Here is a 21,546-nt window from a genome sequence, read left to right as displayed (position 1 = left end):
AACAGCTGAAAAGTCGAATGAGGGGAAAACAAAGAAGAGACCCAGGTAGTGGAGATTTCTCTTGAAGACTCTTATTTCTTCCCATGAAGATCTTTCACCTTCTGCTTGAGTCCAAATCAAAACATTTGCCCTGTAGGGCAGGAGTTCTTTATGCTGCACTTCTCTTCCAATAGTAAGGTGTCTCTGCTTCGAGCTGCGGGGTCCCTAGCTTCAGGTAGCTGTGTGAGCCAAGCATTTTGCACGACACAAGGAACGGTCACTGGCATCAGCTAGCCCCTGCCCTTGCTTAGGATGTATTTCCAGTTCACAGGCATGTTGTCCAAGACAAGAGAGCAGGGCTCTGTGCTGCTTCACAAGCTGATTAAATGTCAGCAGGAATGGCCAGGCTGCAAAAGATCTCTGCGGGCTCCTGCACCCTGCTTCTCCTGCAATTAAAGTGCTTGTTTACTTCTAGAATCTCCTTGAGAGAGAGGGAAGGTCTTTCTGGCACCTTTCCTTTAAATTTCATCTGTGCTGCGTAGGAGATGCCACTGCTTGGCAGGGAGTGGGAGGAGGTGACAGGGTGGCCAGCTCTCAAAATGGTAGAGGCACAATGAGAGTCACCCTTGGCTCTTCCAGCCCACCAACAGCAGGCTTAGTCACATCAGTAGCATCAAAGCTCAGCAGCTCCATGGAGAAAGGGCATTTGTCCTTTCATCTGGAGATTACAGGAATCTTTGACAGATCCCAGTAGTGTGTTTTGAAACACTGTTTAAAGTGAAATACCTGCTTGTGGCACCACCTGCCATTTCAAACAGCCTTTTTGCCTTCCAGCCTTCCCTGCAAGGCTCTCCCCCAGCCATTTCACCGCACGCATAAGGACGAGGTGGTGCCAAAGTTCATTCCAGTATCACAGTATCACCAAGGTTGGAAGAGACCTCAAAGATCATCGAGTCCAACCTGTCACCACAGACCTCATGACTAGACCATGGCACCAAGTGCCACATCCAATCCCCTCTTGAACCCCTCCAGGGAGGGTGACCCCACCACCTCCCTGGGCAGCACATTCCAATAACGAATGACTCTCCCTGTGAAGAACTTTCTCCTCACCTCGAGTCTAAACTTCCCCTGGCACAGTTTGAGACTCTGTCCTCTTGTTCTGGTGCTGGTTGCTAGAGAGAAGAGACCAACCCCTTCCTGGCTACAACCACCTTTCAGGTGGTTCCCCAGCAAGCAGAGCTATCCAGGTTTCATGCTTAGGAAAGGGCTCTCCACAAACATTTCAGAAAGCCTGTAACCTATTTGGGCCTGCTCCTTCCCCCTGTTGTGTTCAGCAGGGACAGCAAGAAGGCAGAAAGCTGCTTATAGTACCTGAAGGAAAGAAGCAGAGAAAAAAGGTCTTTGCCTTGCTGCTTCCATTGCTTCATGGCTTTATTTTTTTTTTTTCTTCTTTTTCTTTTTGGTTGGGGCACAGAGAAGATTATAAAGCTGTAACCTCTAATCTGCTCCTGAGTGCTCCTTCTCCATCTCTTCCTTTCTCTTCTCTTTCAGCCAGCTCTAATCCTTCATGTCTCCTCTCTCCCAGGTAGGAGCTGGAGTCTAATCTCAGACGACAGGTTGGTAATTAGAGCAAGAGATTATCCTGACCCCATATCAAGAAGGTAAAAAGAGAGGAATAATGCAGGGCCATACAAGATGAAGCCTTCAGTGTTCAGAGCAGGAATTATCCTCATCTCAGCCTGTCTCCTCCAGGGTCCCCCAGTCCACACTCTCTCCTTTGTCCCAGCAGAGGAGGAATTCCTGATTCTTTGTACTTCCTGCCCATCTCCCTTCTGTTGAGCAAGGATTACACTTCTCCAGCACTCATTTAGCACAGAACTGGCCACACTTTCCATTTCTATGGAACCTGACTGATGACAGACTCAGGCAAGGGTCTGTGGTAGGGAAGAGTGGGTGATGAGGAAAGCACAGCCAGGTATAGAGGCAGAGGGCCTGCTCAGAGAGCCTGAAGCCACAACACATGATCAGCCACCCTCACTTGGGCACTCATTACCCATATCCAGACCTTTCTGGTCCGTCAGCAGGTCCCCATCTCTAGCCAGATGCCCAGCAGTCACTACCCAGTCTTTCATCTCCTCAGGAAGGCATCCTGCTCCCATCCCTTGCATGTATCCCAGCACAGATGGGAAGACTATGTCATGCCTCTTTGGGACAGATCATGACTCTTGTCCTGTGTCATCAGTATTCAGCAAAGACCAAAAAAAGCCATCACACAGCCTCAAAACCATCATAGAGATTTGGAGCATCAAGCTTCTTCAGTGTTCCACCCTGCTACATGCAAAAGGTGAATGGATGTCACAACAATCCACTGTAGTTGAGGCTCAGGCATCACCAGCCAACAGCCTGCAGGCACCAGGAGGTGTTGGGATAGAGATGGCAGTGGAGCGATCGAAATCTGCTGGGGAGAGAGCAGAGGAAGATCAGGTGACAGTTTATACACCAGTGCACAGCTGGAGAATGGAAGACCTCTCCCTCTTGTCCCATCCCACCTCAGGTGCTCACCCTGCACTACAAAGCTCCAGGACTGCTTGTTCACCTCAAGATATCTTTTCTCAGCAAAGCTTAGCTGCCAGGCCTCTCTGTGACACCTGAATCCAGCTCTGGCCCGTGTAGCCCACCCTGATCACAGGCAGGGAGATGGGCACTGCACCATCCCCCTCCTCATGGTTCTGTTAATGCTCTTTTCATCACCTAGACACTTCCCACCCCTGCTATCTCCAGCCAGGAGCTTCTTACCCATGCTCTGCAAATAACAAGTTTAGGTTTGTTCACTGAAAGCAGAGAAGGTAAATCAAAGAACACTTTTGTTTGCAGTCAGCCTGAAGTGAACCTTTCTCTTTTATTTTCCCTTCAGTTTTCTCAGCAAAACAAAAAAAAACTGAGAAAGCAAGCAGAATTTCCTTTCCTGAGTTTAAAAGAACATTTTTGTTCCAGTCCCAGAGGTAAAAGGTTAGCTTGTTCAGTCTCCAAATGTGAAACAAATGGCAAAGCTTTTGGCTCAGAAATTGTCCAGATAAAATGTTTTCATATTCCCTTTCTTCTCACTCCTCCAAAAAGCTTTGCAAAGGTTCACAAGCACTCACACACAGCTGAGTGCTGGTGTGCCTCTCACCCAATAAGCATTGGGACTGCAAGGTTTCTGTTCCTCACTCTAGACCTCCTGCACCCCATTTGGCTGCCTCCTCCTCCCAGCCTATTTTCTGAGGGCTCACCCCCACCTCACAATGCCAAGAGCACCCATGCCCCATACCTTGAGGGATCCTCTTGAGGTGAAAAGGGGCCACTGAGGTCAATAACATTGAGCTTGTTCTCAAAGACACCGTAGCTGAGGGTGACCTGCAAAGAGGGGTAGTGGGAAAGGATCAGGGAAAATGAGGTGAGTTCAGGGGCAAGGAACTTGCTTTGGGTGACACAAACTCCCACTCTGGTTCCCTTTCAGCTGGCCTGGCCTCTGACTTCCACATCTCTCCTGCCTTCCTTCCCATGCCAGCCCTTTGCCTCTCCAAGCCCCCTCACACCTTGTTATCTCCCCACACAAGGCAGACACAGAGCCATGTCAAAGCCCCTTCCCTTGTCCTTGTGCCACATCCCCCCAGGGATGCCCTCAGTCCTCTCATCACTTCTCTTATTTGTGCTCCCTACCACTGACCCCAGGAGCATGGTGCCTGGCACCTGTGCTGCAGGCAACATCTGCTCCTTATTGCAAAGAAGCCTTTGCCAGGAAAACTTCCCCAAAAGAGCAGACAATGGATTGAATCCGCACCAGTGCTGGCAACAGAGCAATGCACCTTTAAGCTCCCTCCCACTTCTTCCTCACACACCCCCATCTTGCTCCATCTCCCCTCCTCACCTGCTGGGTGAGCTGAGAGGTGGGGATGAGCTGCAGGTTCTCCAGGTGGGAGTGGAAGAGCATGTTGGACAGCAGCTGCCCACCAACTTTGCACTCAATGATGTAACCCACAGTGCAGTCATCTGGCAGACGAATGAGCTCGGAGGTACTCAGGAAGTTCCTGCCACTGGAAAAGAGTAGGGCTGCATGGGTTAGGAAAAGCAGAGGAGGGGGGATATAGACATCTACTTGGGTGAGGGATAAATGAAGGACTTCACTGAAAACCAGAGTAAATCTTGGAAGTGGGCAAGAAATCCCTGGGTTCCACTTGCAAAGAGTTGGGTAGTGTTTGCTCTTTGACCACGCTCAGCCATGCTGTCCCAGCAGCTGTTAGGTGGTGTTTCTGGTACACAGCCAGCTCCTCAGTCAGCTGATGCAGAGAGCTGGCAGGGTTTTGCCAAGTGACTTTTCCACCTCTTTGGTGAGCTGCACTGAACCCCTGAGGAGTCAGACAGGACAGGACAGAATAGAATAGAATAGGATAGGGATAGAATAGAATAGAATAGAATGGAATAGAATAGAATAGAATGGAATAGAATAGAATAGAATAGAATAGAATAGAATAGAATAGAATAGAATAGAATAGAATAGAATAGAATAGGAGATAGGATAGAGATAGGATAGAATAGGGATAGGAATAGGGATAGGATAAACTAGAAAAGGAAAGGGATAGGATAGGATAGGATAGGATAGGCCAGACCAGACCAGGTTGGAAAAGACCTTTGAGATCATCAAGTCCAACCTATCATCCAACACCATCTAATAACTAAACCATGGCACCAAGCACAAGAGAATCAGTGGGACCACTCACCCAAAACCAGGAGAAAGAAGAAACAGGACAGTCTGGTGCAGCTTGGGTAAGATATTTATGGCTCCACTGCAATGTAACATCCTGGCTATCCTTTGATGCAGAGCAGACCACACTTTATGGCTCCTATAACTGGGAGAAGCCACACAGCGTGAAGCACTGTGTGCTGTAACATCTCTCAGCTAGTTCAAATGTGTTTGAAGCACTTTTAAGAGTAGTGGCAGACTTTATGCCAGGTTAGGTGCTATCTATCCAGGATGCTTTCCTTTTACTCTAGACCACAGATCATCCTCCTGTCTGGATCTACCATGAAACACCTATCATGGGCTTCAGCTAACCCAGCCAGCTGGTGTGGATCAGATCTGTCTTCCTGGGTATACACAGCTCAGGTTAAGGCTGGCACAGCCATTGCCTGTCATATGCCTGTGCATATAGTCTGGGACAGAGCCTAGGGCATCATGAAAAACATCATCTTGTTGTAGACTGGGCTAACACAGGACCCTACCTCTGTTCTCCAGGCACCAAGATGAGGAAATGATGGTAACTGCTGTAAGAAGCTGAAGAGTGGGGAGTGAGAATGGGAAATTAGCTCAGGAGGCAGTCACTGGAGGTTGGAAAGAGGCAGATTAGGAGGAGAGGAAATGGGCAGACAGGGAAAGCACTTAGGAAAAGAGTCAGAGGAAGCTGAAAGGGATAGGAGGGAGTGCAGGGAATGGAACATCTATCTTGTGAGGTGAGGCTGAGGGAGCTGGGGATTAGCTTGGAGAAGAGGAGACTGAGGGGTGACCCTATTCATGTTTATTAATATGTGAAGGGCAAGTGTGAGGAGGACGGAGCCAGGCTCTTCCCAGAGATGTCCAATGACAGGACAAGGGGCAATGGGTGCAAGCTGGAGCATTGGAGGTTCCACATGGACATAAGGAAAAACTTTTTCACTGCAAGGGTCACAAAACACTGGAACAGACTGTCCAGAGAGGTTGTGGAGTGTCCTCTGGAGACTTTCAAGGTCTGCCTCGACATGTTTCTGTGTGACCTGTTCTAGGTGATCCTGCTCTGACAGGAGATTGGACTCAATGAGCTTTCAAGGTCCTTGCTAACCTCTGATGTTCTGTGACTCTGTGATAACCAAGAGCTGAAAGGAGCTGGGGAGAGGGCAGTATGCCATCCTCCCATCACACTTGCTGATGTGCCTGCTCTTGCCTCTTTTTAATCAGGCAGTAGACCAAACCCACTGCATTCTACCTCGGGTCCCACAGGCTTGCTGATGGGCAGCATGTGGCACTCTGCACCCTTGCAAACACCACACACACAAATCCAGGTCGGAGGCTGCCAGGAATTAATGTGTGGCCGTGTTCCTCATCCCCAGAGGCTCCCCCACTCACCAGCTGCACGGCTTACCTGGCCCATGGCACCATCTTGCTTGCCAGCTGGCGACTGATGCAGAACCCAGCCCCTCCCGTGGCAAACCAGAAGCGCACGGATTTCTGGAGAGGACAGCAGAGAGAACCAGTGGCAGAGGCTCAGGTGACAGCATGCTCCCTGAGACAGGAATGCTGGAACCCCATCTCTGGTGCCAGATAAACACAGCCCTTCTGTCACCCCAGAGCCCCGACTGCTGCCCAGGAGAAGAACTTGCCAGGAGTACAGCATGGATTTTGGCCACCTCCTGTTTGGAGGATCCAAGTTCCTGAGGGCAGCAGCAGGTGGGCTGCCCAAGGCAGGTTTATCTCCTGGCAGACAGGTACCCAAAGGCACAGCAGCAACGTGGGACTGTTCTCCTTGGTAGATGGGATTGAAATAACATCAGCAACCATGCTCAGACAAGATTGGTGACTTTTCAGCTGCTGCCTGTTGCTCTTGGGACCTGTCTCCTCCTGGGTTAGGTCATAGGATGTTAGGGGTTGGAAGGGATCTTCAAAGATCATCAAGTCCAAACCCCCTTCCAGACCAGGACCATAGAATCTAGCACAGGTCACACAGGAGCACATCCAGATAGGTCTACAGAGTCTCCAGAGAAGGAGACTCCACAACCTCTCTGGGCAGCCTGTTCCAGTGCTCTGTGACCCTCACAGTGAAGAAGTTCCTCCTCATGTTGAGGTGGAACCTCCTGTGCTGTGGCTTATATCCATTGCCCCTTGTCCTATCACAGGGTACAACTGAGTAGAGCCTGTCCCCTCCCTCTTGACACCCAGCCTTCAGATATGTATAGACACTTATTAAATCCCCTCTCAGTCTTCTATTGTAACAACTAAACAGCCCCAGGTCTCTCAGCCTCTTCTCATAGGGTAGTGCTCCAGTCCTTTCATCATCCTGGTAGCTCTCTTCAAGAAGAGACTGGATGGGGTGCTTGGTGCCATGGTTTAGTTGATTAGATAGTGTTGTATGATAGATTGGACTTGATGATCTCGAAGGTCTTTTCCAACCTGGTTAATTCTATTCTATTCCATTCCATTCCATCCCATCCCATTCTATTCTCTCCATTGGACTCTCTCCAGCAGATCCCTGACCCTCTCCAACTGGGGGAGCCCAAAACCGGTTGCAATATTCCAGGTGAGGTTTCACCAGGGCAGAGTAGAGGGGGAGGATAGGAGGTTCCCCATGAACATAAGGAAAACCTTTTTCACTGCAAGGGTCTGTGCCCAACGAGCCAAAGCACTAAGCCCAAGCCCTGGCCCCAGAGCAGCCCCGCGGGCCGTACCGTCCGGTTGTTGGGCAGCGTTTCGGAGGCCCGGATGGGTCGGTCCAGGCTGGGCTTCCCCAGGTACACGTCCCGCGCTGCAGAGTAGGAGGACAAGAGCTTCACAAGGGCCTGAGGGTTCAGGTAGTTGTCATCATCCAAATGGCAAAACCAGCTAGGGGGAGATGGGAATGAAGAGACAAGAGGTTTGCAGTAAGAAGGGTGCCTCCCGCTCCCAGGGGTCCCCCACAGCAGGCCTGGCTCACCTCCGGCCGCTGGCCAGGAAGGCATCGAACTCCGCGGCCATCTTGCAGGAGAGAGCCAGGTGGCTGTGCTCGGCAGAGCAGTTGGTGAAGATTGCATGATCACCTGCCAGGACAGAGAAAGATCAGGGCTGGCCCACTTCACACAGTCATGGAGAGGACCTCTGGGTGGAGGGACAGGGTTTGTTCACAGCCAACCTCCTTGGGACCCCCCAGACAGGCATCCAAGCCCACGATAATGTGGACTCCATTTTTGCCCTGTACCAGAAGGTGAAGTCTGGAGAAAGCCAAGGATCTTGGCCAAGGCTAGGACACATATCAACCTCAATTCTACTTCCATTGCCTAAAGGGCTCTCTCTCATGGGTAGCTTCCATCCATGGATGCTTTAAGGCAGACAGCATCCTGCCTCCAGTTGGCTGCACGCCCTGGGGTAAACCAACTAAACCAAATCATCACCACTGCAGCTTGGACTTCTCCCACCAGATCTGAGACAGCCACAGCCTAGGAGAGCCAGCCTTCATACCAGGATGCTCCCCAGTGCCATAGGAGGTCAGAGGCTGAAAGGAGGGGGGGGCAATGTTAGAGGATAGGCCATTACCCATTCTCCTTTTCAGGGCATCATCTTCTTCATCAGTGAAGACATAGGTCTGGAGAAAAAAAGAAAAGGAGGTTACTCTCAGGGCTGCTGTTAGTGCTCCTCCTGACCACCCACCCCTTTCTCCCTGCAGAGGGACATGCTCACCATGGCCACCCCAGTCCATTGGCTGCTGCCATGCTCCCCTGCCAGGCAGCAGCTGAGCAGAGGGATGGTCACGCTCCCCGCTCCTGCATGGCACAATCCTCGCTGCTTGTGTGGCTTCACTGACACACACACACGCTCCACCCCTTGGGAACAGGGAGAAGGGGACCAATGACACTGAGAGAGGGGCTGAGGGCGCCCTGGCTTAGGTGTCAGCGGTAGAAGAACAAAAGCACTGCGGCTGAATGATGCTCGGGTTAAAAGCAGAACAACTGTTTGAGTGTTAAGTCTGCATAGTCCCCTGCCGCTTTCCGCCTCCTCCTCCTCTTCCTCCACCCCCAGGCCTCTCTAATCCTCCTCGGCGCTATTATGTGGCATATCTCCCCCTCTTCAGGGCCAGGCGGGGATCAGGGCTAGTGGAGAAAAGCTTTCCTCAGGCAGAAAATGAGCTTTCATGAAATCAAAAAGGAGTCGTGAGCTGTAAACAGTCTCTCCACCAGCTGCCCACAGGCTGGTTAAGTGCAGCACCTGGGCAGGGACAAAGGGAACAAGGCAGGCAGACAGCAGCTCCAGGAGCTGACATTGATCCCAAAGGCTCTGGTGAGGAGGCAACAGTCTCTGCATCCCCCCCACACCCAGCCAGCATTTGGGAGATACGCGCCCACCAGGAGGACGTGTCAAGAGAAATGTTCCGCTCATGAAAAGAAGACAATGAAGGACCCGTAGAGCCCACCCGGCTCGAGCAGAGACAGCAGGGTGGTTTCATGAGCTCAAATGTACGAGCTGGAGAGACTGGGCAAAGGAACCGGCAGCAGGTGAGCCGCAGCGAAGGGCCACGCACACATTCGAGCCGCAGTGAAGGGCCACGCACACATTCGAGCCGCAGCGAAGGGCCACGCACACATTCGAGCCGCAGCGAAGGGCCACGCACGCATTCGAGCCGCAGCGAAGGGCCACGCACACATTCGAGCCGCAGCGAAGGGCCACGCACACATGCGAGCCGCAGTGAAGGGCCACGCACACATTCCTGCCGCAGCGAAGGGCCACGCACGCATGTGAGCCGCAGCGAAGGGCCACGCACGCATTCGAGCCACAGCGAAGGGCCACGCACGCATGCGAACCGCAGCGAAGGGCCATGCACACATTCCTGCTGCAGCAAAGGGCCACGCACGCATTCAAGCCGCAGCGAAGGGCCACGCACGCATTCGAGCCGCAGCGAAGGGCCACGCACACATTCGAGCCGCAGCAAAGGGCCACGCACGCATGCGAGCCGCAGCGAAGGGCCACGCACGCATGCGAGCCGCAGCGAAGGGCCACGCACGCATTCGAGCCGCAGCGAAGGGCCACGCACGCATTCGAGCCGCAGCGAAGGGCCACGCACACATTCCTGCCGCAGCGAAGGGCCACGCACACATTCCTGCCGCAGCGAAGGGCCACGCACGCATGCGAGCCGCAGCGAAGGGCCACGCACGCATGCGAGCCGCAGCGAAGGGCCACGCACGCATTCGAGCCGCAGCGAAGGGCCACGCACACATGCGAGCCACAGCGAAGGGCCACGCACACATGCGAGCCGCAGCGAAGGGCCACGCACGCATTCGAGCCGCAGCGAAGGGCCACGCACGCATGCGAGCCGCAGCGAAGGGCCACGCACACATTCGAGCCGCAGCGAAGGGCCACGCACACATTCGAGCCGCAGCGAAGGGCCACGCACACATTCCTGCTGCAGCAAAGGGCCACGCACACATTCGAGCCGCAGCGAAGGGCCACGCACACATTCGAGCCGCAGCGAAGGGCCACGCACGCATGCGAGCCGCAGCGAAGGGCCACGCACGCATTCGAGCCGCAGCGAAGGGCCACGCACGCATGCGAGCCGCAGTGAAGGGCCACGCACACATTCGAGCCGCAGCGAAGGGCCACGCACACATTCGAGCCGCAGTGAAGGGCCACGCACACATTCGAGCCGCAGCGAAGGGCCACGCACACATTCAAGCCGCAGCAAAGGGCCACGCACGCATGCGAGCCGCAGTGAAGGGCCACGCACACATTCGAGCCGCAGCGAAGGGCCACGCACACATTCGAGCCGCAGCGAAGGGCCACGCACACATTCGAGCCGCAGCGAAGGGCCACGCACGCATTCGAGCCGCAGCGAAGGGCCACGCACACATTCGAGCCGCAGTGAAGGGCCACGCACGCATTCGAGCCGCAGCGAAGGGCCACGCACACATTCGAGCCGCAGCGAAGGGCCACGCACACATTCGAGCCGCAGCGAAGGGCCACGCACACATTCCTGCCGCAGCGAAGGGCCACGCACACATTCCTGCCGCAGCGAAGGGCCACGCACGCATGCGAGCCGCAGCAAAGGGCCACGCACACATGCGAGCCGCAGCGAAGGGCCACGCACACATGCGAGCCGCAGCGAAGGGCCACGCACGCATGCGCGCCGCAGCGAAGGGCCACGCACACATTCGAGCCGCAGCGAAGGGCCACGCACACATTCGAGCCGCAGCAAAGGGCCACGCACACATTCGAGCCGCAGCGAAGGGCCACGCACACATTCGAGCCGCAGCGAAGGGCCACGCACACATGCGAGCCGCAGCAAAGGGCCACGCACACATGCGAGCCGCAGCAAAGGGCCACGCACGCATGCGAGCCGCAGCGAAGGGCCACGCACGCATGCGCGCCGCAGCGAAGGGCCACGCACGCATTCGAGCCGCAGCGAAGGGCCACGCACGCATGCGAGCCGCAGTGAAGGGCCACGCACACATTCGAGCCGCAGCGAAGGGCCACGCACACATTCGAGCCGCAGTGAAGGGCCACGCACACATTCGAGCCGCAGCGAAGGGCCACGCACACATTCAAGCCGCAGCAAAGGGCCACGCACGCATGCGAGCCGCAGTGAAGGGCCACGCACACATTCGAGCCGCAGCGAAGGGCCACGCACACATTCGAGCCGCAGCGAAGGGCCACGCACACATTCGAGCCGCAGCGAAGGGCCACGCACGCATTCGAGCCGCAGCGAAGGGCCACGCACACATTCGAGCCGCAGTGAAGGGCCACGCACGCATTCGAGCCGCAGCGAAGGGCCACGCACGCATTCGAGCCGCAGCGAAGGGCCACGCACACATTCGAGCCGCAGCGAAGGGCCACGCACACATTCCTGCCGCAGCGAAGGGCCACGCACACATTCCTGCCGCAGCGAAGGGCCACGCACACATTCCTGCCGCAGCGAAGGGCCACGCACGCATGCGAGCCGCAGCAAAGGGCCACGCACACATGCGAGCCGCAGCGAAGGGCCACGCACGCATGCGCGCCGCAGCGAAGGGCCACGCACACATTCGAGCCGCAGCGAAGGGCCACGCACACATTCGAGCCGCAGCAAAGGGCCACGCACACATTCGAGCCGCAGCGAAGGGCCACGCACACATTCGAGCCGCAGCGAAGGGCCACGCACACATGCGAGCCGCAGCAAAGGGCCACGCACACATTCGAGCCGCAGCGAAGGGCCACGCACGCATGCGCGCCGCAGCGAAGGGCCACGCACACATTCCTGCCGCAGCGAAGGGCCACACATTCCTGCCCTTGCTCCCCAGCAAAGTCCCTTAATTGCAACCACTTTAAAGGTGATCACGGGACAAGAAGCAATTAGCTAGGACCCAGGTAAAGGAGTCACTCTGGGTCAGAGGACCGGATCCCCACCCTCAGGCAAGGCAGAGGCTGTCAGTGGCACGGGATTTCCTGCGCCAGCCTGTCAGAGCCAGAAGTTTCCCCTACGACAAATATTTCACCTTAAGAAAAAAAATAACTAAATAACCCTGGCAACTTTCTGACATTTTCTGCAGCGTTGTTGCTGGAAATGACTTGCTTACAGATCTAAAACCCACTAGAAATCACATGGCTAATAGACATCGGATCTGGTTGACTTAAAACAGAAACCTGCATCTTTCCCCAGGTTTTCTGCTTGTGCAAATATTCTTAGGTTCCCACTTCACTCTTGATTCCAGGTGGGAAATAGTTTTCTGCAGGTGCCCAAGGTGCTTCTGTAGGAACCCAAGGATAAAGGAACATTGTCACCACAGGGAACTGGAAGAAGGGGCTCTGAGCGTGGGCATCAGGCAAATCTGATCTCTCTGGCTCTCCCAGACTCTGATTACTGTGACATACCTGGCTACAGTACTCCAGAGATGCTGGAGGGTGTGCCCTGGTTCTGTCCTGAAGATCACAACAGCATGGGCAGCTCAAGTCTCCATCCCTCATGCCTCAGAAAGTGGGCAACCTGGAACAGCAGCTGCTGCCAACATCCAGGGGACCACCACCATGCATCCCTCAGCAAAGCCACACCTGATGGCTGAAATGGGAGAGAAAGAGAAGGACCCAGCTAAAAACCTGCCTGCAGACCATAGGTCTCTCAAGGAGACATTAGCACCATTGGCAATACTAATGGAGTCTGGTAGAGATTCAGAAGGTCTCTCTGCCCCTGCCAGACCTACTCCACCTGCAAGCAGGGATGTTTGAGCAGACAACACTGTGTGTCACTTTTGTCCCTGCTGGCAAAAGAGGTAGATGGAAGCAGCCTTCCCACAGTATCCATCCTCCTGCTCTCCATCAAATCATTTATGGGACCATCTCCTCATCATAGTGCTTCAGTGGGTTGAGACTGGGCCAGGATGGCTGTCAGTGCTCCTATGGAGTAGCTGATCTTATTCTATGTATTCTATGTATCTGTGCCTGGAGAAGGATGCAGCACAGAAAGCATCTCTCCATTCTGGAGTGAAGATGTCTGGGAGGGAAAGGGCATCTTCTGAAGGGCAGTGCAAACAGTGATATGGAGCCACTGGTGTCAGCTCTGCCTGACAGCTCTCCACAAACATAAGAGCCCATGCAATGGGTGAACAGTAGACTTTGAGACCTCCTCACCCCAAATGGGGTAAGTATACTTGCAAGGAAAAGCTAGGAAACAGAAATAAAGATGTGGAATTTGACAGCCCAGGGCCACACTGATCTCCCAGGCTCCCAGGGTATCCCTTCTCTAGGAAGACACCCCCTCCAAAATGCAAACACCTCAGCAGAGATATTGCTGTGTCCTGTCTGGAGAACAGATTCAAAATCAACAGTGTGTTCATAGGTCTGAAAAGTGTGAAAGCCAGCTTAGGATGGGTCATTCAAAATTCCCTTTCAGCAGGCTGGATGTCTGGGTTTCTGAAAGGAGGGGATGTGCTAGAATCAGCTTATGTTACCAAACTAAATTCCACCTCAGACCAGAAGCTTAGACTTATCTCCATCAAAACTACTGGAGCTAGGAATGTAAGCCACTCCAAGATGCTATCCAGCCTAAACAATCATCAAACCCAGCACTTCTTATCAGATGAAACCCTTTCTGAGGAAAAGGCCTTGCTGCTGAAATGCCTTCCACATCCAGCTCTAATGGAAAGTTTGCTGTGGATCGGTTCTCACGAGAGAGAACATGGTCCAGTGAAGAGTGCCCACCTCCTGCTGCCCCTTCCCTGTCTCCCACCAGCTGCATATCTTCTCTCCTGTTTAAACAGGGCAAATCTCTTTTTTATTGTCTACCTTGACAGAGTCCAACACAGAGGACTCCTGTACAGTCTGTCCTAGCCATAAACCCCACAGATGTTCCTGCCTCCTGTTACAGTCACCTAAGCCTGACCTGTGAGGTCTGGGTTGCTTCCTCCGAGAGGACACTGAGCAGGACACTGAGACCAGGCTTGGCATCAGCAGCATGGCCAGCTGCTAAAATTTCCCTGCTGGCCACCTGCAGAGAAGGACCCACAGAATCACTCTGAGAGTAAGGACAAGTGAGACAGCAAGATGGTGGTGCCAGCCCCAGGAGTAGGCAGTCTCTGCACAGCAGAGATCCTGAGACCGGGAGCTCTCCAAGGCTGGCTCTTAAAGCCTGTATCTCTCCATAAAGGCTCAAGAGTAGGCAATCTGGTGCCCTATCCCTGGCCCCACAACAAACAAACATCCTTTGCAAATTGCAAGCTCTCCTTTTTCTTGCTAAGAGAAGTTTCTATATTGTCAGTTTCTCAAAACTAACCTTTCCCCTACTTCCACAACCCCCTCCATCAGCAGTATATACATACATATAGATAGATATATACACACACACACACACACTAAAAAAAACAAGAGGCTTTGGATTTCCATGTACTTCTCTCTACCTCCCACCCCACCTCCACTTCTCTGCTCCCAAGGCCATTTAGTTTAAAAAGCAGAACTAAAACGTGGGAAATTGAGGAACAGGGAGGAAAACACTCAACTTGCAACCAAAAAAAAAAGAGTGATAATGAGGAAAAAACACTGCTTGAAAACGAGGGACACTCCAGCTCTACCCTTCCTTCCTATTCTCCCGTTCAAGCTGTGAAGCTTTCCTGGAGGCTGGCGGCAGCATGGAAATTTCAGCGCCTCTCCATGGGTTTAGACATTGACTGCCTGCCAAACAGAGAGGGTCAGATGAATCTGGGAAGCTAGGATTCCTGTCACCAGTGGGATGTCCAGGCAACTGCTTGTCAAAGGCAGGAGGAGGGAGAGGTGGGCTGCTCCTTAAAAACCCACTCCAAAAGCCCCCATCCACGGTATCTTACTGCCAGTGCAGCCATAGGGCTGGGGTTGGTTTTTCCAAAGAGCTGCTGGGCTGAGGTCTGGCAGAGAGGAGAAGTGCATCTGGAGGAGGAAGCAGGGCAGCTCAGATGCTGAGAGGGATGCACAGAGAGGAGAGGAAGCATGCTCAAAATAGGACACGGCTTCCTGTGACGACCGCAGCAGACCAGACAGTTGCAGCACCATGAAGTGGAAACCCAGCCCTACCCAGCAAGCCCTGCACTGCTTCAAGCACTCTCCTACCCAATACCTCCACCCCCCACCCCCCCCCCCCCGCCTCACTGAGGCTTGAATTTGTCTTCTAGGCACCCAGCACACACAGGCAGAGGCTAAAGAACATCCTTGGGGTGCACCCACAGGATTTCTTCTTTCTTGAGGAGCTGCTCTGCGAGGGAGGAAGAGAAGTACCCAAGCCCTGGGGGGACTACTTCTGCCCACCAGCAAGCCAAGTCTGCACAGCACCATCAAAACATGGTGCCCCACACCAGTTCCTCTAACAGGAAGGAAACTCTCCAAACTCTGCTTTAGTAAAGGGTCAAATCAGACTCTCAGTTAAAACCAAGAAAAATATTGCACCAAACATCTCGTCAAGATCATGCACAGGAGGGAGGGGATCTGCCCAGAAAAGCAAAGCATGGATTGTGCTGTTGTACTGGGGAGTGAACAGGGTTGTAAACACCTCTCTTGCACTCCAGGAGGTCCTCCAGGTCCTCCTGTCTCACTCTCCTGCCTGCTGCTCCAGACTGTCCTGGGACAAAGGGTATCCAAGTGCAATGCAGGCAGCCTGATGGAGGGTCAGAGGGAGGCACCCATCTCAAAATCTAACAAACTCATGGCACTAGGAGGTAGAAAACCCCCATTTCATCCAGACCCAGGATGGTCTGGCCTCTCAGTCTGGTGTGGCCCAGGCAGGCTGCTGGCTCCAGTGCTACTGGTTAGAAAAAGGAAATCCCTTCCACCTCAAACTGAAAGAATCAACCTTAGACTAGGGATAGGTGATGCTGTGAGCACTCATCCTTCCAGCCTCATGGGAGGAACTCACAGAAGCTCTTCATTCTCTCTACCAGCCTTTCTCATGAGACATTTTGCTGAACAGCAACCCCCCTTTCAATGTGGATAGAAGTGAGAATTAGGGGAAAGGAGGCAAAGAACTGGGTAGAACTTCAGTGCCCAGCTTCCCCTGCCTCTGGCCTTTATCCTCTGCCACCAACACCTTGTCCCTGGCCTGTTACCGAACACCCTCTTTCTAGTCCAAATCCACATGCTCACCTGCTCTCTGGTCTTTGATATCCACGTGTCCAGGAGCAGCTCCATCCTGCTCTGGTGAAATCTCTTGGTTGTCTTCACAGCTATGAAGATGTCCCCAAGCGTCAGGCTTCCCTCAGTCCTGTATCCCTCTGGAGGATGGGCTTGCAGGTGGTCCTTCCGTCCCCTGTCGCTGCCTCCTTCTTTGCTGGGTTGCTCTGGCTTCTCCAAGGTGCCCTCCCTGAGCACTGGGTACCAGGTTGTTCCCCGAGCCCCACGGTGCCGCACGGACAGGAGAGTGACGCTGACAAGGAAGACGATGGCTCCAGAGAGGCCATGGACGAGCCGGCGGCCCATGGCTGCCAAGCTCTTCCCTCTGCAGCCAGTGTCCTCCTGAACAAGGACAACCTCTGCCTGCACCCCCAGGAGAAGCCGTGCACTCTTGGGAAAGCTTCCAAAAAGCCAGGACCAGCCACGTGTGAGGTCTGAGCAGGATGTGGCCAAGGGATAGGATGAAGACCAGAAAGCCAAAGAGACAGCAGGCTCAGAGGGTGCCAGTGAAGAAGGGGGAACTGTCACGACCTAGGAGGGCTCAGGGGCCCAGCAAAGTAGCGACACATGATGGAAAAGTACTCCGAGGCGACAGGCAGGTGGCTGCCACAGGAGGAAAACGCACATCCCGCTCCTGGCAGAGAGGCCGAGGGTCCCAGGCTGGGGCTCGAGGGAGTGGCACAGGAGATCAAAGGCATCAGAAGGGTGCATGGACAAAAGGCACCGCTTCCCCAGCAGACCCCAGCCCACGCATCTTCCAAGCCAGGGGCCGCGGGGTGGAGGCGAGCAGCAGGCGCCGGGCTGCAGGGCAGGGGCCGGCTGCCATGCGTGTCGCGGGGCTCTCTTGCCACCTGCTCCGTCTGTGCCGCTAGATTGAGCTCCCTGCCAGCCGCGGCCCCAGCCCCGGCCCCGGTCCCGCCTCCGGCTACGGGGCGGGGCGCCAGCCCCAGGGAGAGGAAGAGGGTGGTGGGTGGAGGATGGAGTCAGTGGAGCCTTGGGTCTGACAGCGGGTTTGCCTCAGCAGGGCATGGCCATGCCGGGACACCCGGGAGGTGACAAACCTGTTGCTTGACTCTTCTCCCTGCTCCTCCGCACAGCCCAGCCCGACCTGCGCAGCCCCGCGCAGGGGAAGGGAAAGTGGCACAGACGTGGGCTCAGGGGAGGTTAAAGTGAGGGGTCCTGTACTGTCGTTGGGAAGAGCAAGGTATCCCCCAGAATTCACCAGCCCAACACTTTTCCTGTGAGCATTGCTCTGGATTGCTGCCCCTGCCCTCCAACCCCGTTCTGTCTCCCCAAAGCAGGACTGTGTGTCCCTTGTTGCCCCTCTTGTACGACCCAGAGTCTCAGACTAGTGCCTGACCCCCATTTCTGACACCCATCTCACCAAACCATGACCCAGACCCTCTCTACTCTTGAAGGCCCCCTTCCCTCTGCCTCCAGCCACATGCCCCTCCTGCCACATCTCACATCCCCACCAGAGATACTGAAGGCCAGTCTGCTGCCCAGGTGGCTGCAGTCAGTGACAGTGACAGGAACGGGGACTCCAGCATCAAAGAGCACAAGGGAGAGCCTGCCACCTCTACCTATGGTTCAGTGCCACTGCTGAGTTTATATCCCACCCAGATCCTTGCCACTTGCAACAGGGCTGAGCTCAGAAACCTGTTCCTTGTGCTGTCCAAGGTGATGCTTCTCCCTTTTCCCCTTCTCCAGGCAAGGAAGGGGGTGTGTCTTGTCCCTCTATGGAGAACCCCAGAGTTCCACAGGCATAGCAATCTTCAGGTCCTTCCCCACTGTCACCACCACTCTCACACAGCTGGGCACGCATGGCAGGACACCTCTTGTGCCAACTTCACCCCAAACTTCTGCCATTAATGCCAGCAAGGCCAGGGGGGCATTCCAGGGGCATTACAGAGAGCATACTGAATGTAGCTGAGCAAGTCCTGCATGGAGAAAGCATTCTCCAGAGACAGGGATATCAGAGACCATCAAAAGGCATGAAAGGCCCTCCCAAGGCAAAGACCACCACAGATGGGAGATTCTGGGGTCAGCACCATAGACTGCTTCATGCTGTTGCTGGTTCAGTTGGGTATGGGGTGCCTGGCTGTGAAAGTCCCCTTCAGGCTCCCTCTAGGCTACTTTACAGAGCAACCAGGGGCTGGAGAGAGGCAGCCAGTCCAAGAGGGGGATGATATCCACACCCCCCACCCTAGCTTCCCTGCGTGGCAAGCATGGGGACAGCAGGATGGTAGTGCTCTACATAAGCTGCTGAAATCAGAGCGGCTCCTTAGGGAGCAGCAAGCTGTGGGCATCCAATCTGGGCACACAAGAAAAATAAAAATAAAAAGTAATCAGATGAGGACCCAGGGGAAGTGTGGGGAGGACGTGGTGCCATATGGCAAAGGTTCCCCTGCTGCATGTCACAACATAAGACCTAAGGAAAGGGGGGCAGGGTCCACACTCCCACCATGTGTCCAGACACAGACACTTTCCAGGCAAAAAAAGGCCCTCTGGGCAGGGCTAAACCCAGCTGCTCAGCTTCCCCAGGCCTCATGCCCACTTTCACACCAGCCCAGGCACTAGCTACAAGTTTTTTTCTGTAGTAAGGAAGAAACCACTGAATCCACTTCTCCTCCCTCCTCCCCTGTATTTCTCCATGTCTCTAAGACTCTTCCCCTGAAGCAAGAACTTCTCCAGAGCATTTCCTGTATCCCTTTAGAGGGTCCCTGCAGGTTTTATTTTTAGATGCCTTTGAACAGCAGTGCTTTCTTAGAGTGATTTGGGGCTGGGCTGGGGGGAGCCATTCACCTTCAGGCCTTTAATGACTGCAGGGATGTGAAGCTGGTCTGACCAATCCACTGCCTCTGCCCTAAATACTGGGATTGCTCCCACGGCTGCCCACTGCTCCCAAACCAGAAATTTACCTCTCCAAGTGCTTCAGCCACACACCAGCAGCCCCAGGCAGCTGTAAAGGCAGATTCCATGGCTCCCAGACCTCCTGCAGCACCTCCCAGATCTGGCCTAGGAGATCATAGAATCATTTTGGTTGGAAAAGGTCTCTAAAATCATCAAGTCCAACTGCTTATCACCTGGGATGGAAAGGGAGACAGAGGCAAAGGTTCCTTAGTGATGTCCCCAACAAATAGGATTCAAAGCTAGGGTGATGGAGCACTGGAACAGGCTGTCCAGAGAGGTTGTGGAATATCCTTCTCTGGAGACTTTCAAAACCTACCTGGATGCATTCCTGTGTGGACTACTCTAAGCAATCCTGCTTTGGCAGAGGGGGTTGGACCCAATGGTCTCTTGAGGTCCCTTCCAACCTCTAATGTACTGTGGCACTGTGAAAGCTACCTTGTACAGAGCATGGTGCCAGGAAGTGGAACAGGTCAGACACAACCATGTACAAACCAGAACATGTCTGATGCTACAGCTGGGTAGAGCCTGCTCCTTAAGCTCTGAGATGTTTCTTTCTTCTGGGGTGCCAAGGATGGGAGGTGCCATTCAGTGCCCAGTCCTGCCCCAGGGTGGGGCTGGCTGACCCTCAAGGGGGTGTGCATGGGACACAGAGTGCATGCTCTCTGGGGGCACCATGGCAAGGGCTGATGACTTCCCAGGGTGACACACACAGAGCCTTGCCAAGCTCCTGCCTGAAGGGAAAAATCTTTGCTCTTGGTGACTTGTTACAGGGGCTTGCATAAGGCTATTACAGCTGGTAATTGGTGCCCAGGGCTGCTAATTGCATTCTGCGGGTTACCTAACCTGTGACTCATTCCTCTGAGCAGGCAGCCACTCTCCCAGAGGTACAAAGAAGGTGGACTAGGCTGTGCAGAGCAGCAAGGCTGGTCCTTTCTGTTTGCCTTGGAGCCCCCTGCCTCTCTTCTCACCTGTGTCCAGAATGAGTAGAAGCTGAAATTGAAAGCCTCAGGGGAAACGTGACCATCAACAGAGAGCATGGAAGAAGCCTGGGAGCAGATAAGGCAGTGCTGCCTGCTGCCTGGAGACCTGGGCATCATCAACCTGCCTCCCAGCAGCCTTCTTTTTCCTATGTCCCCCCCCACCATCTTACAACACTGATGGTCCAGGTTGGTGCTAGGGGTCATCTATTTATTTGTGGGGGGCTAGCAAGCACCAAGCTGGGAACGCAACCTGACTACCCAAAAACCAAGGGGCTTGTCTTCAACTACCCTCAACCTAGGCCATCAGCCTGAGGATGGTTCCCAGTGCCAGAAGAGGCAGGAGGATTTTCAAGTCCTGAATGAAAGTGCCTTGCAGAGTGTTATCCCTGGGTACTCAAGCACTACTCTTTTTTTGCTGCAAAGATGCAAAGTCTAATCTCCAAATCCATGCCAGGGTGGATGGGAGTTTGCTTTGGGACTTGTCTTCTCATCAGCTCAACAAGAGTCCCACTTTGTTTGCCTGCAGGGCAAGCACCCTCCCAGGGGGCTGGCAGTGTGGGGATGCTCAGGCTGCATCCCCCGGAGTGGGTGTCATTTGGGAGCTTACTTCTGGAGCCATGTGTTACACCACTTCCCCCTTCCCTGGGAGAGCTGCATTGCTGCAGGGCAGAGCTGGGACTTTGCTCTACATTTTAGTGACTGCAGGTTAGAATCTTTTTGTTTCCTTTTCTCCCTCCTTGGTTCTCGTCCTCATAAAAGACACAGGCAACTGGTTTAGAGCCTGAAATAACACCCCACAGGGGACCCAGGCAGATCAGCAAGTTAATCTTTGCTCAGAGCTTCAAAAGTGCATGGCACTAGCAATGCTCTAATCGCAGGGGCAAGGAGGTCACAGAGAAGATCTGGCTCTGGGGCTGGTTGCCCTTCTTCTCCCGTTGACCCCAGGGTCAGTGGGCTCAGCCCTCTGTCTTGTTTTGTGCCCCACAGCACTTCCCAGAGCCACAGACTTTGTCTTCCTTTTGTATGCCCCAGGAAACACCACCTACCACCACAACCACCACCTCTTTGTGGGGTGTGGGTATCCTCACACCCCTTTCCCATTGCAGGACTTACAACAGTGATTAGTTAAAAGTCAGGACCATGATGGAGTGGGCAGGCACAGCTGCTGCTACCCAAATCCTCCATCTTCCCTCTGCCAGAGTCTGAACCCTCTGTTTTCCCCATGTCAGGGTGAGAACAGCACTCCTATGGAAGGGCACTGCCCCCACTCTCCTGGCAGTGTGGCTGGGCTGTCTCACTTGTCCCCCAGGAGGACGAGCTGGC

General features: G+C 54.2%; 1 protein-coding gene across 1 annotated transcript; it reads right to left on the bottom strand.

Annotated features, from left to right (window-relative positions):
• Positions 1 to 2,063: 2,063 nt before the first annotated feature.
• MFNG (MFNG O-fucosylpeptide 3-beta-N-acetylglucosaminyltransferase) lies at positions 2,064 to 16,727 on the bottom strand. The gene is made up of 8 exons (XM_009902505.2): positions 16,304 to 16,727; positions 8,276 to 8,324; positions 7,680 to 7,782; positions 7,435 to 7,588; positions 6,135 to 6,220; positions 3,890 to 4,055; positions 3,290 to 3,375; positions 2,064 to 2,434 (listed from the first exon to the last, which is right to left on the bottom strand). Exons 1-8 carry the CDS (start codon positions 16,634 to 16,636, stop codon positions 2,368 to 2,370), a joined length of 1,044 nt encoding a protein of 347 aa, XP_009900807.2. The 5' UTR covers positions 16,637 to 16,727; the 3' UTR covers positions 2,064 to 2,367.
• Positions 16,728 to 21,546: the final 4,819 nt, after the last annotated feature.

This window comes from Dryobates pubescens, chromosome 15 (genome assembly GCF_014839835.1).
Source record: "Dryobates pubescens isolate bDryPub1 chromosome 15, bDryPub1.pri, whole genome shotgun sequence".
Classification (NCBI taxonomy): Eukaryota; Metazoa; Chordata; class Aves; order Piciformes; family Picidae; genus Dryobates; species Dryobates pubescens.
This window is presented reverse-complemented; position numbering and strand designations above follow the sequence as displayed.